The 16,530-nt window shown below is 39.2% G+C and overlaps 1 protein-coding gene across 1 annotated transcript; it reads right to left on the bottom strand.

Moving 5' to 3' along the window:
• Window positions 1–265: 265 nt before the first annotated feature.
• Window positions 266–15,046, bottom strand: st8sia6 (ST8 alpha-N-acetyl-neuraminide alpha-2,8-sialyltransferase 6). Its single transcript, XM_040045050.1, has 7 exons — window positions 14,235–15,046; window positions 9,489–9,563; window positions 9,283–9,357; window positions 7,083–7,227; window positions 4,663–4,775; window positions 4,487–4,579; window positions 266–4,408 (listed from the first exon to the last, which is right to left on the bottom strand). Exons 1-7 carry the CDS (start codon window positions 14,333–14,335, stop codon window positions 3,931–3,933), a joined length of 1,080 nt encoding a protein of 359 aa, XP_039900984.1. The 5' UTR covers window positions 14,336–15,046; the 3' UTR covers window positions 266–3,930.
• Between the last annotated feature and the right edge of the window lie 1,484 nt (window positions 15,047–16,530).

Genomic DNA, 16,530 nt, shown 5'->3' with positions numbered 1-16,530 from the left:
ACCTGCAGGACACCAGCCCTCGGGGCCTGGAGTTCCCCCACCCCTGATCTATCAGAATAACTCTGTGACAGGATGTCACATGTTGGATTTGATTAAATATTTGTAGGTTTCACATAAGACCAAACAAAGTCACAGTGTAGGATGATTTGTTTTCCACCTTCAGTAGCAGGTAATTCAATTGCACATCAGCAGATTCTGCTGATCGACGCCATGCAGGACACCACAACATGACACCACAACATGACACATCAACAGGAGACGAGCATTTTAATAACCTGATCTTTATTAAGCGAATTAATTTAATGTTAAACAGACTTCCTTCATAACAATATCATGCACATCAGTTATATCGTTTTACAAAAATTGACATCATGGCATAATTTTACTGGCAGCTAACCCACGCTGGTTTTGTTTTCCAGAATTGTCAAGATGATTTTAGCGTAACATATTCAGGTGGAAATCTAAAAAGAAAAATATAAATAAATAAAAAGGTCCCATTCCCAGAGTTAAAGATGACTATTCTACTTCAGGTTTATGTCTTGCAAAAATGAGCCAACATTCCCTTCTCTAAGCAATCTTGCCAAGAAACATCTGGAACTTATTACATCATCTGTACCTTCAGTTAGGTTTTTCTCAAAGACAAAGTTAGTGAGCTAGAAAAGAAGTACAAGAAAACATTTATTTTCCATTAATAATTTGTACACTTTATTTTAAAAAGACAAGTGCAATAACAGGGAAAATGTCTTGTTATTATATTATTGTTTCTGAACAAAAAAGTGGAGTGTGCCATGTGAGATTTAGAGCAACAAATACTTCCCTAGCAGTCTGTCTAATTAAATATCCAGGCCTAGTGTGTGGTTTCCCCTCATTACAGGCTACAACTTGGCATGCCAACGCACTCAGTACACTCTGACAGCGCCTCAGACAGCAGCTCCATTACAGACTACGGGAACCTGGACACCCGTATCTCATAAGGGTGGGAGTACAATACTGTACAATAGAATACAATAAAATTTTCAAAATAAGATCCCACAGGTTTCAAAGTGTCCGTGATGGGGTTGAATTAGGATTGTGATTTCATGCATGAGGTGGGAAGTTGTAATATCTAAAATATTTGACCAATAATATTTAAGAAATCTACTGTCAGATCAATTTATTAGACATGCAGTCCTTTAAGGTAATCAAAAATGCACCTCTCTGAGAGAATCATACATTGTCGTGGTCCCTCGGTCCTACCTGGCTGACATATCAGGGTTTATTTTGTCTCTCTCTAGGCTTCCGTTTCTTTCTCCTCTCTTCTGTCTGTTATTGTTTGTTGTTGTCTGTGCTGTGAGGCAGTACTCATTCGTGTTCCTACCCTTGAGTCTACACACCTGAAGATAATCAACCCCCTCTGGCCTCTGATCTCATCATCAGCCATTACTTAAGGTAGTCATTACTGGATTGTTGAACTACCTTGTTAGTTAAGCACCGGCTCCTAGCTTGTATTTTGCTCGTGTGTGTTTGCCTCAAAGGATCCGACATTGTCTTCTCCCTCTGCACAGACCTTCCCTGGATTCCCCTTCCTGGAGTGTGGTGAGTGTGCCTATTTTGAGAGAGTATTGTACTGGAGAGACAACTGAATGTTTTCGGATGCAGTTTCACCATGGACCCCTGGAGACCCATTTTTCCACCTGCACTGTTATTTATAGCATATTCTGGTGAAAACGCTGTAAATAGAATGCACTAAACTTTTAAATCATAAAACATCAATTATCTGTCTGCATCACTAACAGCTTTAAGCATAAGAAAATTAAGTTGTTGTGAACCCATGCTTTCATTTAGTGTGAAACATGTTTAACAACCATTTAGTAAATACAATAACTGAGGCCTTGGTTATAAATTCCACGTTACTTTCCATGTCCGCAGGTCTGCTGGACTCTACTTGAGTCAGAGTGACTTAACTTCAGGAACAGCTATGAGGGTGTGTGCATGGCATCATGGGCCTGCCAGTTTTTTGTCACTAATTGCACATTCACCCCAGATGGCAAACTTCAGATAAGTATGACAGGAACAGCTACTCAGCCATGGTGTCTCCAGCTCTCTGCACCAAGGTTTAAGTGACTAAGCTCCCTTAACCTTATAGTTAGAAGAGAAGGTTGTATGTTACTTTTCTCTGGTAGGGTGTCCCTAGGCAAATTAGACCATTTTGATTTCTTCCTATGTTTCATTGGCAACCTAAAGGTTGAATGCATAGCCATCTATCATGAAATCTTCTATCTATTAGGAAGTATCTCCAATGGTTTTAAGTCAAGTGTCTTAGTGCCCTAGTGGTCAGTATATTGTTAGGAGTTCCACAGAGATATATTTTAAGAGCTCTATTATTTACCATTTATATAAAGAATAAATCTGTCATGTATATCTTTACACTATTTTATATGCCACTTGAGAGCTTTTTCTTTTATCTGGACATTGCAAAACTGTTGTCTTCTTTTGCTATATTTCAAATCTACCAAGAAGAGGCCAAGAAATCTATCAAGAAATGGAATGCTCATCATTGCTACAGTAATTACAATCGCTGGTCATAGGACTTTCTAATATTAGCTGTGCTTCTTATTGAAATCTGTATTTAAAAACACAAAACAGGATTATAAAAATAATAAAAGGGAAACAATGCATATAAATATATGTATATATACACTAACCACAAAAATGCCCAAAAGACAGCAAGTTTTTAAGCACTTGAGATACTAAATCTTCCAACTGAGACATCCAGATAAATCTTTCCCCACCTGGTTAGAGAAGTGAAAGGCGCCACACTTTTTGATATTTATGTATTCATTTGAATTTCATTTTCCTTTTATAACATACTGTTAAAAACAAAATATACAAATGTTCACAATATGTTGCCGTTGCTACAAGAGATGTCAGGTGTGATAATTCACAGCTTTATAATGCAGTGTTATGCTAAGAAACCTTGCATAATACTCCACGTAACTTGGCATGCACCTCACAAAACATGTAACTACACATCAGCGCCAATGTGTAGTTACACCAGAGGATACCCACAAAGGTCCAATGTCTCTTGTGGAAGCAAAAGCGGGACCTTAATGGCAGGAGGCATGTCATTTTAACATCGTGGCTTATTAGGGGCATTTCTGCATGACAAAAATCAATGCTAATACTTTAAAAATACCAGCCTAAAAGGCAACATTCTCACCTACATCAGACACACCTAAATACTGGTACAAATATTGCATAAGAAATTGTTCTGAACAGAGGTTTTCACTCTAAGTGCAAATTTTACAATTACATTTTTACATTTACAATTAACAATGAGATAAAAAGAACTTACACAACTAACATTTTACCAATAAATGTATGTTGCCACTTTGTGGCAGTAAGTTTTTTATCACCGTCTGGTCACTGCAGTGACGAAGCATAACACACATTTGTGTGATTTTATCAGGCACTACACATTCATTACCAGCTGGTACTAAAATACAAAGTGGTTAATAGTTTAAAAAATGTCAAAATAGGCCTTACATTCAGTGTATTCGTTTTCTTTCTAAAAAGCTTTTCAGCACGAAGGTCTTCATGTAATGGAGGTATTTCAGAATATAAGGTGAGATCAATCTTTCATGAGGCACTAGACTGAGAGCAACTGCCTTACACAGGCATCAAACTGCATTAAAATCATTCCAGACTCCAAATGGAACATCTGTTTAATAAATAGGGTTAAAGAGGCACTCATCAGTGCAAATGTCTTGGTTGCTGGAAGGTAAGGAAGGTGTCTATGTGGCCATTTTCCATCTTTCCACTAACCAAAAATAATGTCTAAATTTTCTCAAACACATATGAAATGAATTGAGTGTCTAACTTCATCCTGAGGCTATAGAGAAGGCACTTAATTCTGCACTTTGCTTCTGTGCTGTTGTCTATCCCTGGGAACTATTTTTCATCTGATTCACAGTCTCCCAGGTGAAGCCTGAGTACCCCTTCAGTGTGCAGCTGCAACAAGCGGTTAAATTCAGCTGGCATTGCATGAAAACTCGCTTTAGCTGGTTTGTCATCATAGTAGTGGTTAGTCAGGGTATAGAGGCCATATGGGTGATTACTAAAGGGCCAGAATCCATACAGATGCACATTTTCACACAATTCCAGGGCCATGCTAACCATAATTAATCCAGTGCTGAGCCGCCTTTCTTTCAGGCCTTCAGAGCTCCAGAATTGAGCCAGACTGTCAAGGTACTGAGGGTTAAAGAAAACAGGTCGAATAGGGCTTTTAAAGTCCTCTATTGTATATGCAACTCGCTGACACACAGGAGTATTTATACCAAAGGAGAAGGCAGGAAGGAGCAGCAGAGAGTTGCCGTACTTGCGAAGACTCTCCACGAATGGAAGGCGGCGTCCCACCAGGGAGCCATACCTGTGCAAAAGAAACAGCTGACTTTGAGCAGCAACTCATAAGTAATGTGAGGTGACAGCAACTTTTTTTCTTGCTTACCTCTGTGTGAAGATGCTTGGGTTTGCTGTCACAAGGCTAGTTTTGCTGCCAACATCTTTCTCATATCCATTTTCCAAAGGAGGTAAGTTGCACCTGAACAAACAAAAAAGTAGACACAGGAATGGTTATGTGGAATTTCCAGTCTGAATTTGGTCTACATTGGACACTTTTCTCACCTGATAACAAAGTCAGCAGAATCAATCATTTTTCCACAGCTGCTCTCAGACAGGATCCCACCATTCCCAACTACTGAACAAGTGTCCCATCTCTTATTTGAAAAAGGATTCTCCTGGAATAGACAGCGACAAATAAGGCATTATAAAAAAAAACATTTACCGTAATTGTCGGGCTATAAGCCGCTACTTTTTGCACAAGCTTTGAACCCTGCGGCTTTTAGTCAGGTGCGGCTTTTCTATGGATTGCCCATGATTTTTGTGATATCGTAAGACGATTTGTTTTATTTGTTCCGCTGTTGTACGGCACTACGTTGCCTGGCGGAAGGGCATGTGATCAGACACACAGTATCGGGGTTCAAGAGTGGTATGTTGGTCACATGTCCATCCGCCAGGAAACATAGTGCCGTACAAGTAGCGCGAAAAACAAACTTCAAAGTAGCGCTACGCGTTCAGCGGGAGGCGTGGATGACGAGCGGCGATAAACTTGCGAAAAGCAAGTTATGCTCAACTCCACCAGTGGAATCTGACAGCGTGGACAAGTGTGAAAACATCCATGATCACCAACAGATTTTGAAGGGCTGGACTACTGCATGATGGAGAAGAGGACACCTCCACGGCCCTTCTGAGGGTGTTTGACTCTGACACTGACAACGAGGATTTCTTTGGTTTTGAAAGTGACAACGAAGGAAAGGAGCTGAGAGTGGATGAGTAGCCACCCTGAGCCTGTTCGTTTCCGACACTGGAGAAGAGGACTTTGGTGGTTTTAGTGCGCAGGAAGAAGAGAAAGATGGTGGTGAATGACTGACTTTTCTTTTTGTTAAAGCCGTGTCGCTGCACCTGAGCCTAAAAGGTAGTGAGAATCTATTTTTCTGGTGTACTGTAGGTTATTGTTATGTACTACATTTGTTACTCATTTATGAAGCACAGTACATGTTTCGTACTTGTAATTACCGCTACTTGTACATATACCTAAAAAGTTATGCAAATATGTACCCATAACTTGTTTTTCAAAATATTAATAAAAGGGGCGTGTCTCCAAACAGCCATCTCTTTCCTGACAATTCCCTTTGTGCATATTCTCTTACATATGATAAGTCAACATTGAAACACCTGCGGCTTTTAGTCAGGTGCGGCTAATGTATGTACAAAACAGGATTTTCCCCTGATTTTAGCTTGTGCGGCTAATATTCAGGTGCGCTTTGTAGTCCGGGAAATACGGTACATTGTTGCTGATGTCAAATGTTGAAGCAAAAAGGATTTATATATAATCTTTCCTCTTCAATTCACACATGTTTTCTGTCAATTTAAACTGATACTGAACTAAATCAGCATTTGTTGCTTTGCTGGTTGAGATGCTACTATATCACCTTAGCTTTTGTGGTTTGGTAGCTTACATATTTTTATATCGCTCATTCTGGATTTGACTTTATTTTTGAAACACTTCAAAACAACATAACAACTGACCGAATTGCAGTCGAAACAGAGTAATTCAAATGTTTAAAAAAATAAGATAACAAGAACAGAAGAATAAATCAGTACAGGTACAAACAAAGAGCGAGAGGTTAAACACAGATAACAACTCACACTGGGTTAAAAGCCAAGGAGAAAAGCTGTGTTCTTAAATGATTTTTAAAAACAGCAAGAGATGGAGCCTGCCTGGCAGCTCATTCCACATTTTAGGAGGCAAAACTGCGAAGGCTGTTTCTCCTCTGGATTTACAAAATGTCTACGGGACAATCAAAAGCATTTGGTTATCTGATGTAAGAGCATGTGAAGGCATGTAAAGGTGAAGCAGCTCAGACAAATAAGAAGGGGCAAGACCATTAAGACACTTAAAAACAAATAAAAGAATTTGAAATGGATGAAATGACTGCATGTATATATTTATGATTAAGATGGCGCCGGTGAGGTCGGCTGCCCTCACGACTGCTCCAATACTTGTACAGCTGCTGTTATTGTGTATATATTTATTTATATTTCTTCATACATTCTTATATAGTTCTATATTGTGTATTTTGTTGTACAGTTATTTTATTTTCAACTTTAATTTATATATTTTATCTTATTCTTTCCCAGTTAAATTTACCCTTCATTCTAATTTGTGTTGTACAGTTATTTCATTTTTAACCTTAATTTATATTTTATTCCTTCCTAGTTAAATTTACCCTTTTTAATTTTTCATATTTATTTCCTATCTTATTCATAGCCTTTTCCTTTTTTGTTTTCTTTAGGTCACGAGCAGTTGTCCAAGCATTTCACTACATATCGTACTGTGTATGACTGTGTACGTGACAAATAAAATTTGAATTTGAATTTGAATTTGAACTTACATATGGCTGTGTATGTATTTACATAAGCAACCCCCGGGCCCTCCCGCCACACACACACACACACACACAAACAAAAACAAAAAACCCTACCTTTGTAAAAATGCTGAACAGCTCTTTGTTCACCTGTAGAGTCCTCTTCTTTTCCCCATCATAAACAAGCTTCAACCCCACTGGAGTGTTATTCTTGGTAATGATGGCTTTGTCAATGCCATTGCACTTACGTCTCAGATCAGTTCTGGGGAACATAAAAACACTTTGTTGACACAGGCTAGCTATTTACCAGACAAACCGGTTCGCAGTTATTAACTGGGAACAGAAATATTGCTTTTCTCAAAATACAAGCTATCTGGATTGTCATATAATTCCATATTATGCAGTAAATTAGAAAAAGATTTTATGAAATAACATTAGTTTATTAAAAACATGACAATGGTGGGATCTCGAATAAAAAGAAATGTTAATGCCATTATAAGAAATGCATATTAGCCATGTGTCTGAAAGCCTGTGTGACATCTAAGAAAACTGTCAATCGGGCTCGCTCGGGCCACTTTGGAGGTGGGGTGCCCCCGGCCTCTAGGCCTGGGGCTCGGTCACTCAGGCACAGCTGGCTGCCGGCGGAGCTCACGGGCGCGTCACTGCAACTCCCCCTGGCTTCTGCTCCGCGGCTGCTGAGTGACCCCTCATCTGGGACTCTCCTCAGCTCTTTCTGGGACAGTGGCGCGGCTGCCCCTCTGTTGGTCTTCCTTGGTCTCTTGTGTTCTGGGGGCCTCTGGATGTCTGGAGTTTTGATCTCCTCCATACCTGCTTCATGCCCTGGAGGATGGGGCTGTGGCCCCCCCACACCCTCTAGCAGATCATTACATGAAGGAACCTTTTAAAAAAAACAAGCGCGTCCATGCTCACAGGTGTACACACGGGTGATCACACCCACAAACTACACCCTTTTTGGCTCCTACCTCAAAGCACACTGTGTTCTGTTGATCTTATGTGCTGCACAATAATGTTTAATATTTAGTATTTACTGTCATATTCCCATATATCATTGTGATGTTGTTTATTCTATTACTCTTGTTCTCTTCTGCTTGTTTTCTCTCTTTTTTTTCTCAGCAGGTGATCCAGGTGATCGATATATGCATTTTCTTTTTCTTTCTTTTTTTTCTGCCCATTCTGTTGGTTTTTGTTTTTTGCCCTTCTCCCCCGTCCCTCTTCTCAGCTGTTTCTCTTTCCCTCTTTCTTTCTCCCTTTCTTTCCCCCAGTCAAGTCTGTCCCGTATTCAGCAAGTGAAAATAAAATAAACAATAAAAGGTGAATCAAATGGACCATTATGGCAAGGCTGGGATGGTCAATTTGGTAAAGTAAATCCGTTGGGCATCTTTCTTTGCCTTTAGACAACAATTCTGATGGCAAAAGAGCCAAACGGGACAGGCAAAAAAAAAAAAAAAAAAAAAAGAAAACTGTCAATATTTAAAGTTGATGCTTGTTTAATTTATACTAACAGACATTGCCAATCTAAATGAAACCACTGCTATCGGTCCCTTAACATAATGCCAAGGAATACCATTTCTTTAATGCTTTTGATTCTCTTCATGTTCATTGAAGTGTTCAGTGAAATAGTTCAGTGTGAATAAATAGACAGAGAGAGATGAGACATCAGTACACCCACAGGGCAGGAGAGCATACAACAGGTGAGTGAGGGGAGGAACAAACATTGATCAATATAAAGTTAAACAGGAAAAGGTTAAAAATAAAATAAAAGAGCAGTGTATTACAACACAGTTAGCTTTAGTAATCGGTATAAAAAAAATCTTTCTTTCAGCTGTAGGTAACAAATACAACAACAACTCCTGTTAATGTTTTATGCAGCTCGAGCTAATAGAAAGTCTCAGTCACATAGTCTTAAAGAGATATTTACCCACATGGTAAATATCTCAAGTATTCTTTGTTGTGCCTACAGAGATATTCTGTCAAAGTCATCGTCCCTCATTGCAGGGCTCCTTTGGTTTAAGCTACTGGCTCACTGACTCCTACATGAGGCTGATGACACCTGATACCTGATAGGCTGATACCTCAATCAAATCTTTGCATTAAAAAAATCCCGTTATCGATACACTATTTGAATATATTGTGGTAGGGATCATATTATACTCATCTGTGACTTTAATTGTATTTTATTTTTAATGAAAAAATTTACTCGAGCAGACACACACACACTCCTATTTAGTAAAACGTTTTACTTTGATTTGTAATTTCTATAGAAAAAAATTGGAAGTGTTTGCAAATTGGTTCTTACCTGAATTTTAAGTAATTCTCCTCCTGCTTCTTCCAGGTTTGATTGTAACGCTCTTGTACCTTGCTAATGATTTCCCTGTGAAACACACAAACACACAGTCAACAGAATCATATCTGCACAGCTGACTTTGCACAGCTCATTTTTGACGATGGCATAAACAAAGAGGTTTCTCAGGGAAATTCTGAGACTGTTATGTTTTCTCTCACTTGCAGCCTTTGCAAATTTCTGAGGGCTTTGCGGCATGTTTCTTTTGAGAAGCTGGTTGGTGAGGCTTCACATGTCTGCAAAACAACACAAACAAACAACAAAAACAAAGAAAACTGGTCAGATTAAGTAATACAGATCAGGAAAATGCAGAAAAAAGAGATGACATATTATAACAGCATTTCATTGTTGTTGTCAGTTGTTCACACATCCTGGGTGGAAAAGGTGTGATTCAGAGTGACGTATTGTTCCAGTCAGTGTCAAGCACTGTACTTAAAACTTGCTTGTTGTCCTTTTTTTCCAGTTTGTGATACTAAATAATTATAATACGTAATATAATATAATTATATTACATCATATCACAGCAACTGTTCCTACTTTTTACTCAACTAAACTGATCCGACAACTTAAGTAATTATTTACAAAGGACAGTTGGACTGAATGATATGTTATCCTGGCTGTTATCCTTCCAACCTCCATAAAGATTAAATAATCTTGCATGCAATTGGTGTTCATGACTTAAACACTTCTTCGTGCAAATGATAGCCTCAGTTACCTGTTCCTAGCTGGCAGCAGTGACAGTGTGTGGTCACCTGCTGCTGTAGCCCACCTGCTTCAAGGTTCAATATGCTGTAAGGAACCTTGGAGTCATTTTTGACCAAGACATGTCCTTCAATGCACATATTAAACAAATATGTAAATATGTAATATGCTTTCTTCCATTTGCACAACATCTCTAAAATTAGAAATATCCTGTCTCAGAGTGACGCTGAAAAACTAGTTTCGTGCATTTATTACTTCCAGGCTGGACGACTGCAATTCATTATTATCAGGATGTCCTAAAACCTTCCTGAAAAGCCTTCAGCTAATCCAAAATGCTGCAGCAAGAGTTACTGACAGGAACTAGAAAGAGAGAGCATATTTCTCCTATATTGGCTTCCCTTCATTGGCTCCCTGTTAAATCCAGAATTGAATTCAAAATCCTGCTCCTCACATACAAGGTCTTAAATAATCAGGCACCATCTTATCTTAATGACATTGTGGTACCATATCACCCCAGTAGAGCACTTCGTTCTTGCACTGCAGGCTTACTTGTTGTTCCTAGAGTATTTAAAAGTAGACACCATCTCTACTTTCAAGATTAGGCTTAAAACTTTCCTTTTTGTTAAAGCATATAGTTAGGGCTGGACCAGGTGACCCTGAATCCTCCCTTAGTTATGCTGCAATAGGCATAAGCTGTCGGGGGATTCCCATGATGCATTGAGTTTTTCCTTTTCAGTCACCTTTTTCACTCACTATGTGTTAACAGACCTCTCTGCATTGAATCGTACTTGTTATTAATCTCTGGCTCTCTTCCACAGCATGTTTTTATCCTGTTTTCCTTCTCTCACCCCAACCAGTCACACCAGATGGCCCCGCCCCTCCCTCATCCTGGTTCTGCCGGAGGTTTCTTCCTGTTAAAAGGGAGTTTTTCCTTCCCACTGTCCCCAAAGTGCTTGCTCATAGGGGGTCATATGATTGTTGGGTTTTTCTATGTATGTATTATTGTAGGGTCTACCTTAAAATATAAAGCGCCTTGTGTGTTATACTTGTATAACTATGCATGTGACAAATAAAGAACCTTGAACCTTGAACCTTGAGGCGAGTGTTGTTGTGATTTGGCGCTATATAAATAAAATTTAATTTAATTTAATCTTCAGTGTACCCTTTCAAATAAAGATGTCTATAGCAAATACTTCAGCTTCTACACCTCTTTTCAGAAGATAGTTCTGCTTCTTCTGCTTTTTTCAGCAGAAAATTTCCGCTACACAACATTCTCACTGCATTCTCACAGGAAATGCAACTTTTTCTAGTTTTTACTATTACTATTGTTGTTGTTGTTGTTGTTGTTAAATAATGATAAAAAGAAACATTTTATTGCTATTAATAGTAGCTATGTGATATTATATCAAGACTTATGTTTGGATAGGGTTTAAAATATTTAGTTTAATGAATCAAAACTAATTCAGTCCTACCTAAGTGGTAAAACGGAATATACACAATAATGCAACAGCCATCATACACAGCACACCATATCTATGTCAATCTTTGACAGGGGTGCGTTGGTCTAAATAAGGCTTGCTATTCAAATAATAAATAAATAAAGCAATGCATATTTACATTTACAAATTTAGCCACAGTTATAAAACTATAGAATTATCTGTCTTAGATTGCAGAAAATTTGTTTTGCAAGCTGATCGATGAATATCTTTCATTTCATAGAGACTTGGGGGGTATTTCTCAAAGTCTGTCCTGCTTAAGCTCAATGTATGTCTCAGTCCGGGGGTTACGACTGCTGCAGAAGGATCGAACTAGAGTGAAACGAATTAAACTGAGCAATGAATACAAAACTGTATGAATTAGTGTAACTTACAGTTTAAGTGTATCAGCAGAATTCAGCTAAAGGGCCACAGTAACTTTCCTGGGCGAGCCTGGACTCCCGAGGCCCTTAACCCTTACGCTGTCTCACTCAACAGCCTAATATCTAAATGTAGCTTAAATACAAGAATTTTATCATGTCTTTTTCAACACTTAACACCTTTTCTTTTTCATATTTCAAAAGGTTATTACATTTTCATATTTCAGATTTGAGGTATATTTCTTCAGCTCCAAAAAGGCTGAATATATTATTTAAATATCTAGGCTACAGGTCCATATGTCCCCAAACCTTGACCCCAAGACGCTGGCAGTCGCATTATTTATCAGAAAACATCATAACAGAAATACTGAAAAAGTCCTTTACTTTTGACACTTTAGCTTCACTTTAAGGAAATGTGCTTAAGTGTGCCTATGTCACACTTATTACTATTTGGCAGATTTATTATTGTTATTATTATTATTACCATTATTCCCACCCCATGCAGCAGACTGTGACAGCACTGAGCAGCTCCTTCAGTGGGAGACTGCGGCACCCACGGTGTGGGACGGAGAGATTTCGCAGGTCTTTCCTCCCCACTGCTGTCAGACTCCACAATAAAGACTTTAACTGATCAAACGCACACATCCACACATGTGCAATAACACTAAGTGCAATAATCTTTTCTGGCATCGTTGTATTTTTACTCAGTTGTATATAGCATTTGTATTCTATTTTTATCTTATTGTATATTTTTTTCTACTGTATATAATATTTTATTTTATTCTATTCTGTACAGTTGTGTACTGTATTTATTCTTATTGTATTCTAATTTTTGCTTCATAACTTTTGCACTGTCCACTTCCTGCTGTGACAAAACAAATTTCCCACATGTGGGAATAATAAAGGTTATCTTATCTTATCTTATTCCGCCTAAAATTTTGATCACGCCCCACAGCTTTGAGACAACCCCCAAATTTGTTATACCATTTCATATGGCTCGATAGGGAATGGTGTGCTATGGGAAAGGGCCTGAAAAAAGGTCCCAACCCAGGCCACTTTGAAGGTCCACCGCTCGGCCATACTTTGTCACAGAAACATCATTTAAACTTCTACAGGTCACAAGACTATGGACTTTTATTGACCAAATCCATGTTGTGAGTCTGGAGAATAATTTGAAAAAAAGGTCTTTCTCTTCCTTTCCCACCCAAACCGTTTGCCCTACATGTATAATTTATATATCAAAACGTAGCTATCGTTGTCTACTTTCATCCAGTGTCTTCCTCACTGAGATCATATTTACGTTTTTCACACAAATGCCATCAAAGCGCAGCCTCCTCCCTCTCTGTCCCCATAGACGGCCATTCTAAACCTGCTCTCAATTTTCGGTTCAAATTTAACATCAGAGCGTGTCTTTACACTGTCACCACGTCAGTATAATACACTTTACAGGCATGGAAATTTAATATGTTGTAGTCTGGAAGTTCCTACCACTCACAGTGAAAGAATCTTTGTGATCGGACCTACAGTTTTCTCTTGGGAATAATTTGTTTCAGAGTTTAATTCCTGTTTGCCGTTCTCTGTGTTTGACCCCAAATGCAGTGTGTGTGTGTCCCAGCCCCTCCTGCCACTCACACGAGTTACTATAGCAACCAGCCTTAACAGCTATGAACTGATGACTGTTTAAAACTCAACAGTTTTTTCCTCCAACCACATACATCCTGTCTTCTGACAACTACCTTTGTTAATATGAGCTCAAAACATACTCTGACGAGTAAAATTAAGTGCAAAACCGTCCTACCATTGTGAATGTAACCTACAAGCATACTTTAACAGCTACAATTAAGTGGCTAATCGTCCTACCTTTATGAATATGAGCTAGAAGCATACTTTAACAGCAAAAATTAAGTGGCAGATCACCCTACCTTTGTTAATAAGCGCTAGAAACACACTCTGACGGGTACAATTAAGTTCCAAGCCATGCTACTTTTGTGAATGTGACCTACAAGCATACTTTAACCGGTAAAATGAAGTGGCAAACCGTCCTGGCTTTATGGATATGAGCTACAAGCATACTCTGATGGCCAAAAGTGGCAAACCGTCATACCTACTTAAATTTATGCTGGAATTACTCTGTGACAGCAGAAATGTGCATAAACTACTTACGGTAGGACGTTTCGCCAAAGTAGGATGGTTTATCAGAACACCGGCATAGGCACAATTAAAGTTTCTTCAGAAATGTTCGCTTTCTAGTTTCACATTGTTGTTGCTACTTTTATAAGGTGAGCACAATCGTTCTTCCACAGCCTCTTTAGTTTTTGCTCTCTAGGCACAAATGTAGTTATGCACTCACTTGCCGTCCGACTTGTACCAGATGAGAGTGGTCATCAGGCTCCCCAGACAGACGAGAGTGATCATGAGAGACAAGAAAGACTTCGGGAGCTGTCCCCTCATACCTCTCCCCTCCTGTTAGTCTTTCCCTTTAGAGGCCCACCTTTGTCTGTCTCTCTCCCTCTCTTCCTCCTTGTCCTGCTTTTACCTTGCACAACACGCGCTTGTTTTATCTACCCTGTCCCGTTGCCTATGTTCTCATATTTCCAAACTCGGTTTGCACTGCCACGAAGTACTTCACAAGCACACACGCCGGCTCAGTGAAGGCTGTTAATCTTTTTCCTCATGCCTGTCTGCTGTTTTACGCACTCATCACTCCCGCCTCCCTCGCTCACTCTCTTCCTGTCTCATTTGCCTCTGTGGTTCAAATCCCTCCTCGATAAATTAAGCACCAGAAATGCAGTCATTTCTGTCTGTCTAGTATGATTTCTTTTCCGCCAGACTGGTCGAGACAAGTTTGAGCCCCTGTGCGCACTTCTGTTACTCTTGTTTCCTCTCGTTACACTTTGGTGGCAGTCAGCCGAGATGAAACCGATAGAACATTCCTCCACATCCCTCTTAAATTCTCGCCACTTCTGCTTTGCTCGTCCGTTTCTTTATGTTGTCGCGCACCTTTTTTGTCATTTGCTCACACGAGGAAAGTCCGCCATTTCTTCTCAACTACAGCTCTGTTTTATCCCCATTCTCTCGGGCTTCTGTGTGTACTTTCCCCTCCCTCTGCCCACATTGGCTAAACCCCTCTCCCCTCTGCACTAAAAGCACGTAGTAACATGAGTGCCCTGTACTGAATTAGCTCACAGTTGTCTCTTGACTCGACTGGTTCGTGTGTGGGTGAGTGTGTGTGTGTGAGAAGAAACACGTTCAAAATCAATGAGAGTCAGAGGAGGCAGGAGCCTATGATCGCCCCTCCAATCAGAGGGGCTCTTAAAACCTACCAAACTCTTATTAACGCACACAAAAGCTTCTTTGATTCGCGTGTGAAACTTTGCAAGCTTACAGCTGGTCTTTCTCTATGTAACTAACAGCTGGAAAAAATGAGAGAAAGAGGAAGCCATAATTTCTAACTTTTTTCTATGTTGCCAATTGTGTGGTGGAAGTGGAATTAAATTCTTGGAGTAAATCATAATGAGGATTATGTTAAACTAGTTGCATTTATGGGAATTTTTTTTCACAATGAATAACCATAAACAGATGGTTACTCCCACACTAACTCCAGTTGTCAGTGGTAAATTTCTTTCTCTCTCTCTCTCTTTCTCTTTGCAATAAAGGCATAATTCCTACATGCTATGGGATACCAGTTGTATATCACAGCAACTTCACTTTAAGTTTTTTAAGTTCTTTGGAGTTTTGCATCCATGTTTATTATAAGGCGTTTTCTGTTTGGTTTCAGCTGCAGCTCATAGGAGATGATGTCATTTCCACTCAAACACCCCATTAGCTATTTAAGCACATTAAACATTCATAATGTTTTAACAGAGGAACTTTCCTCAGCCTTATGCAGTCCTGTGCGTGTAAGAAGCCTCAAGTCTCTCTAATGATGGAGGATTGTGTTGTTAACTTTTTATTGTACACCTGTCATGAGTAGTAATGAACAGGGTTGTAGCTGTGAATGTCTATATGTTCCCAAAGCTGCTCTGTTGGATTAAAATCTGATAATTTTGGAGGCCATTTGAGTACAGTGAACTCATTGTCATGTTCGAGAAACCATTTGTGAAACGGCATGTTATCCTACTGAACATATTGGCAGATAATGTACACTGGAACATGGTTAGCACAAACAGGGTGGGGATTTGAGACTTTGCTCAGTTGGAACTAAAGGAGCCAAAGTGTGCCAAGAAAATATCCCTCACATTGATACACCCCGACAGCAGCAGTCTGAACTGTTATACCGTTGATACAAGACGGGTTGAATCCATGTTTTCATGTTGTTTACACAAATTCTGACTCTACCATCTTAATGTCACAGTAGAGATCAAGATTTTTCCAATCTTCTTGTCCAATTTTGCTGTTCCTATGTGAATAGTAGCTGCAGTTTTACATTCTTTGGCCATGATTATACTCAGCTGCAGACACTGACGCAAACAGCTGGAGGCTCCAAGTCTGAGTAGTCAATGGCGATGTCAGCGTCAACCTCAATTTTATTTCTCTAGGACATTGCATTGTATGCAGACATAAAGATAGAAGCATGAAAATCAGGTCTACAATGGCTTAAGGCAATAAAATAACAACAAAATAAAACTTTACACAGATAAAATACA

The sequence above is a fragment of the Simochromis diagramma genome, unplaced genomic scaffold (genome assembly GCF_900408965.1).
Source record: "Simochromis diagramma unplaced genomic scaffold, fSimDia1.1 OVJJ01000321.1, whole genome shotgun sequence".
NCBI lineage: Eukaryota > Metazoa > Chordata > Actinopteri > Cichliformes > Cichlidae > Simochromis > Simochromis diagramma.
This window is presented reverse-complemented; position numbering and strand designations above follow the sequence as displayed.

Coding starts and splice junctions, on each gene's coding strand:
- st8sia6 (XM_040045050.1), bottom strand. CDS start 14,335: ATGAGGGGACAGCTCCCGAAGTCTTTCTTGTCTCTCATGATCACTCTC. Junction 9,564..14,234: donor TGGTACAAGTCGGACGGCAA/GTGAGTGCATAA, acceptor GTTGTTTTGCAG/ACATGTGAAGCCTCACCAAC. Junction 4,776..7,082: donor TGTTCAGCATTTTTACAAAG/GTAGGGTTTTTT, acceptor TGTCTATTCCAG/GAGAATCCTTTTTCAAATAA.